At 47.1% G+C, this 15582-nt stretch overlaps 1 protein-coding gene across 2 annotated transcripts in view; it reads right to left on the minus strand.

The window, feature by feature from the left end:
• ABCC1 (ATP binding cassette subfamily C member 1 (ABCC1 blood group)) overlaps positions 1 to 15582 on the minus strand; it is an 891484-nt gene that overhangs the window by 747311 nt on the left and 128591 nt on the right. For both annotated transcript variants that reach the window (XM_082260033.1, XM_082260032.1), the window contains exon 6: positions 15027 to 15088. In XM_082260033.1, the coding sequence (XP_082116159.1) occupies positions 15027 to 15088 (62 nt within the window). The remainder of the gene's footprint in view (positions 1 to 15026; positions 15089 to 15582) is intronic.

The raw sequence follows: 15582 nt of genomic DNA on the forward strand, positions 1-15582 counted from the left end.
AAAAAATTTTAAACTATATGGTGGTCTCGGTAAGTATAAAAAAAAAAAAAAAATGACTATATACCCGAGTAATCATTTAAAGGTCTTACTGGCATATATAAACTTGAACAGTGAATAAGCAGCAGAAAAATCTGTACATAAGCTGCAGTTCAAAGTTATTTTATATTAAAACACTTATAGCAGTATTCGTAATTCCTATCCAGGAATGAACGCCATTGGGTGGTAACTGATGGGAATTTCAACTGTATTTCAGTTGTTTGATTTTAACTCCAGGTCAAAAAATATATTTGAAGATTTTTCAACATTGGCTTATGCTTAAAAAGAAAAGGCACAAGGGACATTCCTTACCCTCTGTGAGAGGTGTCCCTTTTGCTGCTCTGCAAAAGTCTTCCTCTTTTGATGTCCCGCCACCCTTGCAATCTTCAGGTTAATAGAACCAAGGCTAGGTTTACACTTCTTTGGGTAGTTGCCACTGCGGGACCCTAACCCGCAATCACCCACAGGCAAAAACACACTGCAGTTTAGGAGATGCATGGGGGTGCCATTAATCCTAAAGGCATCCCATGCACTGGAAACCGCAGCATGACTTCCCTTCACTGGGAACTGCACTCCATTTGCAGTTTGTTATCAGGCTTCATTTTCAGAAAAAGGTGCAGTTAACTTTTCCCTGTGTTTTCAGGAGGCACAACAGCCTATTCAAATGAGTGGGCTGCTGTGCCCGTGCAAAATCTAGCTTGCACAGCTGCACAAGTGTAAACCTAGCCTCAGGGAGCTATCACAGGCACTAATTAAGAGTGCTTGACTATACCTGCCTTTTTTTCCCAGCTCTTCCATTCATAGAAGCCAGTACTATAGCCTGTCACAGCTCCCTTGGTTCTATTAACCACTTCCCGCCCGCCCTATTACAAATTGACGGCGGGAATGTGGTTGTGTTATCCTGACCGGACGTCATATGACGGCAGCAAGATAACACAGCTCTGGGCGATCGGTGATGCGAGGTGTCAGCCTGACACCCTGCATCTCCGATCTCGGTAAAGAGCCTCTGACGGAGGCTCTTTACCATGTGATCAGCCGTGTCCAATCACGGCTGGTCACATAGTAAACAGGAACAGCCGTTGATCGGCTTTCCTTAGTTCGTGCTTGACAGGCACGAGTAAAGGAGCGCCGATCGGCGGCTCCCCTGACAGGGGGGGGGGGGGGTCGGCACTGGTAATCAGATCATTGATTACCTGTGCAGACCCTCGGGGGGGGGATGCCACTAGATCCACCAGGGATGCCCACTATGACCCCAGGGATGCCCACTATGACCCCAGGGATGCCCACTATGGCCACCAGGGATGGCAATCAGGGCTTAGGGAGCCCCCCATTGCCCTCCCCATCAGTGATGCCCACCAGTGTCCTCCCTATCAGTGCTGCCCACAAGTGCCCATCATTGCTATCCTTTAGTGTCGCCCACCAGTGCCCATTATTGCCCACAAGTGCCGCCTATCAGTGCCCATCAGTGCCGCCCGTCAGTGCCACCCAGTGCCCATCAGTGCCCACCAGTGCCGCCTATCATTGCCCATTAGTGCCCGTCAGTGCCACCTATCAGTGCCCATCAGTGCCACCTATCAGTGTCCATCAATGCCGCCTATCAGTGCCCAGCAGTGCCGCCTATCAGTGCCCACCAATGCTGCATATCAGTGCCGCCTATCAGTGCCGCCCCATCAGTGCCGCCCCATCAGTGCCGCCCCATCAGTGCCGCCCCATCAGTGCCACCCCATCAGTGCCACCCCATCAGTGCCACCCCATCAGTGCCACCCCATCAGTGCCACCCCATCAGTGCCACCCCATCAGTGCCACCCCATCAGTGCCTGTCAGTGCAGTCTCATCAGTGCAGGAAAAAACTTATTTACAAAATTGTATAACATACAAAAAAACTTTTTTTTTTTTCAAACTTTTCGGTCTTTTTTTATTTGTTTAGCAAAAAGTAAAAAATCGCACAGGTGATCAAATACCACCAAAAGAAAGCTCCATTTGTGGGGGGAAAATGACAAATTTGGTGTAGGTACAGTGTTGCATGACCGCGCAATTGTCATTCAAATTGCAACAGCGCTAAAAGGGGAAAATTGGCCTGGGCAGGAAGGGAGGGAAGTGCCCTGTATTAAAGTGGTTAAACCCTGGCTTGGAAATATTCCAGTGAAGGAGGCATCAGAGGAGGAAGATTTCTCCTAATTTGGGACACAGCAGCACAAGGGACACACCTCACTGAAGGTACTAATGTCCCTTGCGCTTACTTTTATATATTTTTTTCTTTTTAGTAAATGTATATGTTTGCATTGCCACCAAAACAGGTTTGACCTGTCAAGGCATGGATGCTACTAAACCTCTAAAGGAATGCTGTGGTATCTGGCACCAAGCTGATCCTTTAAATTCTGTAAGATGGGGGGTAGGGTCCCCATGGATGAGGCTTGTTTTTCCAGCACATCCATCAGATGCTTAAAGGAGTTGTAAAGTCTCAAGTTTTTCACCTTAATGCATTCTATGCATTAAGGTGAAAATCCTGGGTTGCAGCTGCCCCCCAGACCCCCGTTATTCTTACCTGAACCTTCCAGCAACGAGCATAACCCCAGCAGCCCCAGCCGCTGTCTCATGTCCTTATTGGATAGATTGATAGCAGCAGGAGCCATTGGCTCCCGCTGCCGTCAATCAAATCCATTGACAAGAGAGTGGGGGACTGGGCCGAGTCCTGTCTGTGTCAATGGACGCAGCAGAACTCGGGAACATGCCTGCACGGGTGCCCCCATGGAAAGTGGCTCTCCGTGGGGGCACCCGAAGAAGGAAGAGGAGGAGGAGCCAGAAGCGACGCTGGGGCACCCCCGAAGAGGAGGATCTGGGCTGCTCTGTGCAAAAACCTTACACAGAGCAGGTAAGTATAAAAAATTGATTTTTGTAAGATCTTACCGTAAAATCCTTTTCTCTTAGCTCATTGACAGACGTAGTCCTCTTTGATTAATATCAAATTGGGTTATACTGCCCTCTACAGGAGTAGGACACTAGGCAGAAGAAAACGTTCTGGCCCCACCTTAGGGGCAGTCCCAGAGGGTATATCCTCTTCCTCTCTGCTACAGGAAATCAGTTATGTCACAAAGCAGTGTCAGAGAATTTAACCCAACCCAACTCAAAAGTAGAGGGGCGGGTACTACGTCTGTCAATTTGATTAATATCAAATTGGGACGTCCCAAAGCAGTGCCACAAATGAGGGGTGGGAACAGAAATCAAAATCCAGAAGGCCCAACCGGAGCCAACCAGAAGCATCAAGGGACTCATCGAGCAAAAAGATGAGATCTACCCAACAACAACAGTCTCCTCAAACAGCGGCCTGCAGGAACCTTGCGGCCAATCACATCAACCTTATACAACTTTGTAAAAGGTATGAACCGACGATCAAGTAGTCGCCTTAAACCCTGAACCACTGACGCCTGATGGCGGAAGGCCCAGGAAGCACTAAGCGCCCAAGTAGAGTGCGCCTTAACAGGGAACGGGGGATCCCGACCCTTAGATAGAATAAGCCTATACCACCATCTGTCTGATCCATCTAGAGATGGTCGCGGCAGAAACAGGCAACCCCTTCTTAGGGCCATCCGTGATCACAAACAGTGAATCCGTCTTACGAAATTAATCCGTAGTATTCAAATATACCCTGATCGCCCGAACTACATCCAAGGAATGCAACGCGAATTCTCGAGGATGACTGGGCTTAGGACACAGGGAAGACAATACAATGTCCTCATTCAACTGAAACTCTGAAACCACCTTAGGAAGGAAGGATGGTTTTCGGACGAAAAACAACCTTATCCCTATGAACCACCAGATATGGGGAACGACAGGATAATGCGGCCAGTTCTGACACCCTGCATGCAGAAGTGATGGCCACCAAGAAGGCCACCTTCTGGGATAACGTAAGCAAGGGAATCTCCCCAATATCTTCAAAGGGAGGTTTCTGAAGAACGGACAGCACCAAATTAAGATCCCAGGACGGTAAGGGTGCTCGCACTGGTGGAGCCAGGTGTCGCACCCCCTGGATGAAATTCCGCACCAAGGAATGAATAGCCAAAAGCTTCTGAAAGAAGATTGCTAATGCTGAAACCTGACCCTTGATAGCACTCAAGGTCAGCTTCTGCTCAACCCCCTGTTGCAGAAAAGTCAAGATTCGGTTCACCGAATAAGAACGTGAAGGAAACCCAAGAGATTCACACCACGCGATATAAGACTTCCATGTGCGATGATAGATCTTTCTGGAAGTCGCTTTCCTCGCTTTAATTAGAGTAGGAATAACTGAAGTTGACAACCCCTTGTCCTTCAGCACCTGGGTCTCAATAGCCAGGCCGTTAAAGCCAGCGTACCAGGCCCGACTAGGCCAGTCCGGAGCTACCAGGATAACTGGGATTCCCTCCACCTCTATCCTGCGAAGAAGCTTCGGCAGCAACTTGAGAGGAGGGAAGGCATATAGTAGCTGATACTGCCCCCACGGGGCGATCAGCGCGTCTGCTAGAGGATCGCGGGAGCGAGTCACAAGACCTCCGCACTTTCCTGTTGAGCCGAGATGCCAACAGATCCACATTCGGGGTGCCCCAACGAAGGCACAGTTTGTGGAATACCTCTGGCTGAAGAGACCATTCCCCTTGATCCAGAATCTGACGGCTGAGATAATCTGCCTGCCAATTTTCCACCCCCGGAACGAACACCGAGAGAGCGGGAACAAATCGTTCCACCCAACGAAGAATGCTGGCCACTTCTATGGCCGCCAGGACACTCTTGGTGCCCCCTTGATGATTGACATAAGCCACTGCTGTGGCATTGTTTGACTGGATCCGAACCGGGCTGCCCTGGAGCTGCTCGGTCCAGTGAATCAAACAAAGTTTGATCGCTCTCAGTTCCAATACATTTATCGGTAACCTGGACTCTTCCAGGGACCAAAGCCCCTGAGCAGATAATTTGCCGAGAATTCCTCCCCACCCGGATAGACTGGCATCCGTGGTGACAATCGTCCAGTATATTGGAAGAAATGACTTCCCCTGGCTGAGCATCGGAGACCGAAGCCACCAGACCAGAGACTCCCTGGTCCGCTCGCTCAGTCGGATCCGATTGTCTAGGGAATCTGGATTCCGATTCCATTTGGGAAGTATCTCTTTTTGAAGGATTCAGGTATGGGACTGGGCAAAAGGTACTGCTTCGAAGGAAGCCACCATCAAACCCAGGACCCTCATGCAAGTCCGAAGGGAAGGCCAGTTGTCGGATAGTAACAACTGAATCATTGATTGAATCTTCTGGAGTTTCCCCGCAGGGAGAAACACTCTTGCCCTGGATGTGTCTAAAATTAGACCCAGATATTCCAGCCTCCTGGTGGGAACCAGAGATGACTTCTGCAGGTTCACCAGCCACCCGAACTCTTGCAAAGAGATCATGGTGATCTCTAAGTTTAGTAATAGAGTCTGCGGAGACTCCGCACGGAGCAGAAGATGGTCTAGGTAACCTAGAATCGCTATGCCTCGTTGTCGCAACAGCGCCAAACTGGGGCCAACACCTTTGTGAAGACCCGGGGAGCCGAGGCGAGATCAAAGGGTAACGCCACAAACTGATAATGGTTCTCCTCTACGGAAAAACGCAGGAAACGCGGATGTCCTGCGTAAATGGGAATGTGAAGATAGGCATCCTTGATGTCTATGGACGCTAAAAAATCCCCCTGATGCAGGGAGGCCGCTACTGTGCGAATGGACTCCATTTTGAATTTTTGTACCTTGACAAAAAGATTGAGTGCTCTTAAGTCCAGAATTGGATGCACCTTGCCCTCTTTTCTGGGTATTGTGAAAAGGTTCGAATAAAACCCTTGAAAACGCTCTGTCCAAGGAACGTGGACCACCACTCCTTGTTGCATTAAATCCGTGACCGCCCCCGCAAAGCCTCTAGGCGATCCGGGGATAGTTGGATATTGGAAGGGAAGAATCGCACCGGTGGGAGTGATTGAAACTCCATCTTGTAACCTGACCGTATGACTTTGCGAACCCACTTGTCCGGGATTCTGGAAAGCCATGGATCTGGAAACCGGCGAAGACGTCCCCCCACCCCAGGTATGGGTGGGGGCGTACCTTCAGGCTTTTAGTAGTCTTATCTTCAGGTCTGGCAGAGCCGGACTTTTGTTTGCCCGACCAGCGCCCCTTGAAACCTCCTGAAGGAGTTTTGGAGGGCTTTGATTTATCGCCCGCGGAGCGAAAAAATTTCTTATGAGCAGAAAAGGAAGGCCCCCCGTCTCTGACGAGGTCCTTTACCCTTAGTACTTTGTGGCAAAAAAGTGCTCTTGCCTCCAGTGAGATCCTTGATAATCTTATCTAAGTTGGCCCCAAATAGGCGCTCCCCCTGAAAGGGGAGATTAGCCAAAGCTTTTTTGGAACCTTGGTCCGCCGACCAACACTGTACGCCTGAGGACCACTGCTGAAATTGAAGCCCGCCCCAACAATGGAGTGGCGTCTAGAGCAGCGTCACAGACAAACTGTAGCCCTTGTATCATCTGCTCCAGCAGATCTGATACCGCCTGGGGGATGCTTCTCCCTCCATTCTGTCAATGTTTGTGAAACAAAACCAATTGCAATCACTGGTCTAAAGCTGACCCAATCAGGGAAAAGATGGCACGAGACATCGCTTCCACCTTACGATCCACTGGATCCTTAAAGGACGGGGCGTCCTCCAATGGGATAACCGTAGATTTGTTCAATCTGGAAATTGGTGAATCCACCACAGGTGGTACTGTCCGTTTCTTGAGGAGGGATTCCTCGAACGGATAACGCCTAATAATGCGTTTGGAAATAGCAGGGGTTCGTTTAGGATGACCCCATTCTTCCTTAATTACATTACCAAAACATTTGGGCAAGGGAAATACTTTCGCTATTTTGGTCCGTTTATTAGTACCAAAAGGGATCTCAGTCTAAGCTACTTCCGACGGTGTAACCTGAAGTCTTAAGGTTTCCCGGACAGATACAATTAGTGCGTTCACCAACGCTTCCTCTTGGGCTATGGTGGATGCCGAAACATCCTCCTCACTGTCTGAGGAGACAGTACCCGAGACACCAGCCCCAGATGAGGGACCTGCACCTGCAGTGACAGGCTCAGACTCTGAATCTGAAGTTTCAGATGAAATAGGGGTAGGCGGGGGTCGCTTCCTTGCACCCTGTCCCTGACAGGCCACTTCCACCCGGGATACAAAAGACTCCAAAACCGCTGATAATGCATCAATAGTAAGTGTGGAACTGGAGGGTCCTGCAGCCACCTCGAGGGGATCAGGTGGAGATACATGTGTGGCAGGGTCCATGTTAATCCAGGACACTTTGCTATAAAAATTTTGAAAAATAAAACTACTTTTTTTTTTTTTTATCTGTAATCCCCCAACGCAATAGCGCCCCTCAGCGTACCTGCTTTGGACCCCCACAGAGAGAGAGAGATACCCCAAGGCACACCACCTGATGCAGAGAATTTTCTACCAAACTGCTGTCAGCGTTGTCCTATGCAGACTAGGAAGTCCTGTGATAGCTTTCCCGGGTAAAGGAAGTGGCTCCGCCCCCTTTACACGCCTTCCGGCGCTCCCAGCTACTCCTCGAGGTAGCTGGGTACATCAAACATGGCTGCCCCCATGCAAAAGACACCAGGCTACGGCAAAATGGCGGCCTGCGTGACCTGCAGGGCGGCCTCTGTAGACAATGCAGTCTGTGGCGTGCTGTCTACAGCAAGATGGCGGCGGACTGCCGATCTTTGTGTGGCTCCTCCGGAGGATTAGCGGCGGCCTGATGACGGCTTATGAAAGGCTGGCGGCGGCCTGTAATTGCGGCCTGCGGAAGGATGGCGATAGCCTCTGCATCCCTCTGTATAAGGTAGGTGCTTGCCCCTTACCTAAATGCCAGTATTCTATGTTTCAAATAGTCAGCCGAACCAAGCCTGCTGGAGTGTCAGCTCCCAAACCAAGCCTGCTGGAACATCAGCTCCCAAACCAAGCCTGCTGGAGTGTCAGCTCCCAAACCAAGCCTGCTGGAACATCAGCTCCCAAACCAAGCCTGCTGGAGTGTCAGCTCCCAAACCAAGGCTGCTGGAACGTCAGCTCCCAAACCAAGGCTGCTGGAACGTCAGCTCCCAAACCAAGGCTGCTGGAACGTCAGCTCCCAAACCAAGGCTGCTGGAACGTCAGCTCCCAAACCAAGGCTGCTGGAACGTCAGCTCCCAAACCAAGGCTGCTGGAACGTCAGCTCCCAAACCAAGGCTGCTGGAACGTCAGCTCCCAAACCAAGGCTGCTGGAACGTCAGCTCCCAAACCAAGGCTGCTGGAACGTCAGCTCCCAAACCAAGGCTGCTGGAACGTCAGCTCCCAAACCAAGGCTGCTGGAACGTCAGCTCCCAAACCAAGGCTGCTGGAACGTCAGCTCCCAAACCAAGGCTGCTGGAACGTCAGCTCCCAAACCAAGGCTGCTGGAACATCAGCTCCCAAACCAAGTCACACTATCACAGGGAGATTTGTGAACATGTCATAGGATAGAGGGGGAACCTTAATATCAAAAAAAAAAAAAAAAAAAAAAAAGGTCCGACCATCCACAGAGGGGCCCGTATCCCAAAAACCCGACAGGGGGGGAAGGGGGAATATCTACTCACCATACCAGAACTGACGGGCACCCCCTCTTAACAGAACCCCTCTCCACGAGGTGGGGGGCTGTCGACCAATATGGACGCCGTGACTCTGCTGGTCATTGGCGCCCAGGCGAGACGTTTAACTCGCAGGGTCAGTCCCCGTCCAGTGGGACTATGTCGCAGCCGACCCAGCGCGGAGCTATGGCCTGCACGCACTTGTAGGCTGAACCGGGGTGACCACTGGATCTCAACATCCAGCCCGTCGCCCGGCTCTAGCATACTTGCTTGAATGTGTCGCAGCCGACCCAGCGCGGAGCTATGGCCTGCACGCGCTCGTAGGCCGGCTGGGGTGACCACTGGATCTCAACATCCATTCCCGTCGCCCAGATCTGGCGTGATTTGCTTGAAGATCTCACAGGAAAACTGGAGAAAAAAGCTACCTAAAAAAGAAAAAAAATTTCTAAAAGAAATCTTGCCAGGACCAAAGATTCCAGCAAGGAACTTAGGTCCTTACTCCCGACTAGACAGAAAAAAACTGATTTCCTGTAGCAGAGAGGAAGAGGATATACCCTCTGGGACTGCCCCTAAGGTGGGGCCAGAACGTTTTCTTCTGCCTAGTGTCCTACTCCTGTAGAGGGCAGTATAACCCAATTTGATATTAATCAAAGAGGACTACGTCTGTCAATGAGCGACAGAGAAATGTTTGTTATTTAAAAAAAAAAAAGCAAACCTCAACAATCACTTTAATTAAATTGAGATCTAGAGAAATGCATTGTATTCCACAAACCTTTCTTGATTCATTTTTGCAGTGTTGAAGGGTGCATTACACTGCTGAAAGAGGCCAATGCCATCAGGGAACACAGTTTTTCATGAAGGGGTGTGACATTTAGGTAGGTGCTATGTGTCAAAGTAACATCCGCAACAATAGCAGGACCCAAGATTTCCTAGCAGAACATAGCCCAAAGCATCACACTGCCTCCACCAGCTTGCCTTTTTCCCATACGACATCTTGGTGCCAGCTTTTCTCCATGTAAGTGACGCACATGCGCACCCGGCCATCCACATGATTCAAATGAAAACTCCATTCACCAGACCAGGCAACTTTTTACCATTGCTCCTTGGAGCAGTTGTGATGCTCACGTGCCCATTATAGGCGCTTTTGGCTGTGGACATGGGTGAGCATGGGCACCTTGTTGCATAGCAGCGGACTGGTCAACATACACAACAATATAACATGCTCATTTTTTCTTCAGGGACAACATGTTCACTTGCTGTCTATTATATACCACTGACTTTAAGATGCCATTGTAACAAGATAATCAATGTTATTCACTTAAAAGTGCTATTAAACACAAAACAAAAATGTATTGTACCTTACCAGTCATTGAATGTGGTGGCTGTATTGGTTTTCATAGGATATATATACAATATCTCACAAAAGTGAGTACACCCCTCACATTTTTGTAAATATTTTATTATATCTTTCATGTGACAACACTGAAGAAATGACACTTTGCTACAATGTAAAGTAGCGAGTGTACAGCTTATATACTGTAACCGTGTCAATTTGCTGTCCCCTCAAAATAATTTAACACACAGTCAGTGTCTAAACCGCTGGCAACAAAAGTGAGTACACCCTTAAGTGAAAATTTCCAAATTGGGCCCAACAAGCCATTTTCCCTCCCCGGTGTCAGGTGACTCATTTGTGTTACAAGGTCACAGGTGTGAATGGGGAGCAGGTATGTGAAATTTGGTGTTATCGCTCTCACACTACTGGTCACTGGAAGTTCAATATGGCACCTCATCGCAAAGAACTCTGAGGATCTGAAAAAAATTATTGTTGCCCTACATATAGATGGCCTTGGCCAGGGGTACTCAAATATAAAATTGAAAAGGTACACTTACCAATTTTCCATTCAGTCCGAGGTCTGGAAAAGTGACCGTCAAAAGATTAACCATTGAGGTCAATGTTAAAAACTGGGAGTAGTGATATACCAAGCTGACCAAGATTTCTCATTGAGGTCAATGTTAAAAAATCGGGAGTACTGCATACCAAGCTGTCCATAGTAGCGAATGTACGTAAATGCCTCTGTACTGCACCTCTTCCCAGCTGCCACAATCTCTGCAACACACCTCTCCTCTGCCCTCATCTTCCCAAAAGGTCCCCCATCTTCCACATGATTACCTTTCTAAAATACCTTTGGGCGGGATCCGCCCATTTCCGACATCACAGCTTGAATCTGACAGGGGCAGTCTCTCATTGTGGCTGCACAGTGCACACCCAGCTGGTTTGTTAGCCCATCCCTGGATGTTCTAAATGTTTCCACTGCTGCAGGTCCTTCTGAGCTAGAAGGTAACATTTATCACCAGAATTATGCCGGACAAAACCTCTGTACGGCGGGACAGTCCTGCCCAGGTTGGGAGGTATGCTGTCATCCTACTGATCTTCCTGCTGTCCGGGCCCCATACAGGAGTACTGGCTGTACCCCCCTGATGGCGGTCCAGAGTAGATGTCTCTTCACCGCCTGCCGCCGAAGCCCGGCTTCCCTCAGCTCCATGTGTCCACAGACTACTACGGGGGGGGGGGGACTACAACTCCCGGAATGCAGCGCGGCGGGGGTGCTTAGGCGCAAGGAGGAATAAGTTCCTCCTCCACTGTGAATGCTGGGCAGCGGGCTTGTGACGTCACTGGTTGCTAGATGTCGGGCGGCAGGTGATCTAGCAACCAGTGATAAAAGGAATAGGCAGCTTCAGCACAGACCGCCGCAGTCCAGATCCAAGCACGTCTGAGTCCAGGCGCAGCCCGGAGTCCGCCTATTGAGAACCCGGGGCCTAGGCTATAGAAGATTGCCAAGATCCTGAAACTGAGCTGCAGCACGGTGGCCAAGACCATACAGCGGTTTAACAGGACAGGTCCCACTCAGAACAGGCCTCGCCATGGTTGACCAAAGAAGTTGAGTGCACGTGCTCAGTGTCATATCCACAGGTTGTCTTCGGGAAATAGACTTAGGAGTGCTGCATGCATTGCTGCAGAGGTTGAAGGGGCCGCACACTGCATCAAATTGGTCTGCATGGCTGTTGTCCCAGAAGGAAGTCTCTTCTAAAGATGATGCACAAGACCGACCGCAAACAGTTTGCTGAAGACAAGCAGACTAAGGACATGGATTACTGGAACCATGTCCTGTGGTCTGATGAGACAAAGATAAACTTATTTGGTTCAGATGGTGTCAAGCGTGTGTGGTGGCAACCACCAGAGGAGTACAAAGACAAGTGTGTCTTGCCTACAGTCAAGCATGGAGGTGGTAGTGTCATTATTGTCTGAGGCTGTATGAGTGCTGCCGACACTGGGGAGCTACAGTTCATTGAGGGACCATGAATGCCAACATGTATTGTGACATACTGAAACAGAGCATGATCCCCTCTCTTCAGCAACTGGGCCGCAGGGCAGTATTCCAACATAACGACCCCAAACCTACCTCCAAGATGACCACTGCCTTGCTAAAGAAGCTGAGGGTAAAGGTGATGGACTGGACAAGCATGTCTCCAGACTTAAACACTATTGAGCATCCTCATACGGAAGGTGGAGGAGTGCAAGGTCTCTAACATCCACCAGCTCTGTGATGTTGTCATGGTGAAGTATAAGAGGACTTCAGTGGCAACCTGTGAAGCTCTGGTGAACTCCATGCCCAAGAGGGTTAAGGCAGTGCTGTAAAATAATGGTGGCCACACAAAATATTGACACATTGGTCCAAATTTGGACATTTTCACTTAGGGGTGTACTCCCTTTTGTTGCCAGCGGTTTAGACATTAATGGCTGTGTGTTGAGTTATTTTGAGGGGACAGCAAAATTACACTGTTTTACAAGCTGTACACTCACTACTTTAGCAAAGTGTCATTTCTTCAGTGTTGTCACATAAAAAGATATAATAAAATATTTACAAAAATGTGAGGGCTGTACTCAATTTTGTGAGATACTGCATATATAAATACTGCATATACAAGCACATACAGTACAAGCACATACAGTACAAGCACATACAGTACAAGCACATACAGTACAAACACATACAGTACAAACACATACAGTACAATATTACCAAAAGTATTGGGACGCCTGCCATTACAATGAACTTTTGAGTTATCCCAATCTCAGTCGGTAGGGCTCAATATTGAGTTGGCCCACCCTTTGCAGCTATAACAGCTTCAACTCTTCTGGGAAGGCTGTCCACAAGGTTGAAGAGTTTGGCCATTCTTCCAGGGCTGAGGCCTGACCTCAACCCGAAAACATAATTGGGATTAATTCGAGCAGAGACTGCAAGCTAGGCCTTCTCATCCACATCGGTGCCTGACCTCACAAATGCGCTTCTGGAAGAATGGTCAAACATTCCCATAGATCCACTCCTAAACCTCGTGGACAGACTTTCCTGAAGAGTTTAAGCTTTTATAGGTGCAAACTCAATATTGAACCCTACGGACTAAGACTGGGATGCCAATAAAGATCATGTGCATGTTAAGGCGGGCGTCCCAAAACTTTTGGTTATATAGTGTGCATGTGTATATATACACACACATACATATATATTACATACATACACACACAGTGGGGATCGAAAGTTTGGCCACCCAAGGCAAAAATTTGTATTAATGTGCATAAAGAAGCCAAGGAAAGATGGAAAAATCTCCAAAAGGCATCAAATTACAGATTAGACATTCTTATAATATGTTAACAAAAGTTAGATTTTATTTCCATCATTTACACTTTCAAAATAACAGAAAACAAAAAAATGGTGCCTGCAAAAGTTTGGGCACCCTGCAGAGTTAATATCTTGTACTGCCCCATTTGGCAATTATCACAGCTTGTAAACGCTTTTTGTAGCCAGCCAAGAGTCTTTCAATTCTTGTTTGAGGTATCTTTGCCCATTCAACCTTACAAAAGTCTTCCAGTTCTTTGAGATTTCTGGGCTGTCTGTCATGCACTGCTCTTTTAAGGTCTATCCAGAGATTTTCAATTATGTTGAGGTCAGGAGATTGTGAAGGCCATGGCAAAACCTTCAGTTTACGCCTCTTGATGTAATCCCGCGTGGATTTCGAGGTGTGTTTAGGATCATTATCCATTTGTAGAAGCCATCCTCTCTTTAACTTCAGCTTTTTCACAGATGGCATCAAGTTACCATCCAAAATTTGCTGAAATTTTATTGAATCTATTTTTCCTTCTACTCGTGAGAGGTTCCCTGTGCCACTGGCTGCAATACAACCCCAAAGCATGATTGATCCACCCCTATGCTTAACATTTGGACAGAGGTTCTTTTCATTAAATTCTGTGCCCCTTCTTCTCCAAACGTACCTTTGCTCATTTCGGCCAAAAAGTTCAATTTTAACCTCATCGGTCCACAGAACTTGTTTCCAAAATGCATCAGGCTTGTCTATATATTCATTTGCAAAGTTCAAACACTGATTTTTGTGGTGAGGACGTAGAAGAGGTTTTCTTCTGATGACTCTTCCATGAAGACCATATTTGTACAAGTATCTCTTTATAGTGGAATAGTTTACCACAACTCCAGTGTCTGCCAGATCTTTCTGGAGGGATCGTGCAGTCAAACGTGGGTTTTGAATTGTTTTTCTCACAATCCTGAGAGCTGTTCTGTCTGATATTTTTCTTGGTCTTCCAGATCTTGCTTTAACTTCCACTGTTCCTGATGACTGCCATTTCTTAATTACATTCTGAACAGAGGAACAGATATTGACATGTGAAAATGCTTTGCTATCTTCTTATAGCCTTCTCCAGCTTTGTGAGCGTCAACTATTTTCAGTTTCAGTTTTCTAGACAACTGCTTAGAAGATCCTATGGTGCTGATTGTTGGGGCAAGGTCAGATGAGTCTGGCAATTTAAAACCTTTGAGATTGACATCACCTGGTCTTCCCAGACGATGATTGAGAACAATCCATGACACTGGCAGCTCTCTGCCTTGTAAAGGTGGCAGTGCATGCTTTAAATTCTGCAGGGTGCCCAAACTTTTGCAGACGTCATTTTTTTGTTTTCTGTAATTTTGAAAGTGTCTATGATGGAAATAAAATCTAACGTTTGTTGACATAGTATAAGAATGTCTAATCTGTAATTTGAGGCCTTTTGGAGATTTTTGCATCTTTCCTTGGCTTCTTTATGCACATTAATACAAATTTTTACCTGGGGTGCCCAAACTTTCGATCCCCACTGTATATATACTTACACTTCTTATCAGTGTATATTGTAAAAATTCACAGCACTAACAATTATGAAAAGAATAATGTTTTATAGTTTGTGTAAAATCACATATAATAAGGGTTAAACAATGTGTGGAAACAGTTTGACAACATATAAGCTATGCTTTGATTCTACCCACCCACTCATCCACCAGAACGTAATCTTGGAGAGAAAAGAAGCACTTAACTCTGGACAGGGATTCTAGGAAGAGAATAAAAATCATTATTAGCCTTAATGCAATACTATTTTACTTTAAAACTATGGAAAAAGTCTCCTGAAACACGAATATAACATACACAAAGCTATTTAACATTTTTCCTCTGTATGACTTTCAAAGCATATTAATGTTTCCCTGCGAGACAACCTATCGTTTCAAAACGGACTTCCTTTTTGGGATTATTTTAAAAAGATAGACCATCAACACTTGCAAAGACAAAATTTTACCGCTGTGACTTAATTTTTTACATTTACTGCACAACGCCTTACATCCCATTACTGATGAGAACTCATAAGACAAATTATCCATTTAAAAAATTAAAAAAAAAAAAAAAAAAAAAAACGTAAATATCTATCTCAGCATAGAGTCATCAAAATACAAAACCGCCTCGATCATCAAATTTTACAGTTCACAAGAGATATTAGGGCAGGTCAGTATTACCAAAATATATTTTTTTGCATAAAAAAAAATTAAAAAA

Source organism: Pelophylax lessonae (genome assembly GCF_965119305.1).
Source record: "Pelophylax lessonae genome assembly, chromosome: 6".
In the NCBI taxonomy this organism is placed as follows: Eukaryota; Metazoa; Chordata; class Amphibia; order Anura; family Ranidae; genus Pelophylax; species Pelophylax lessonae.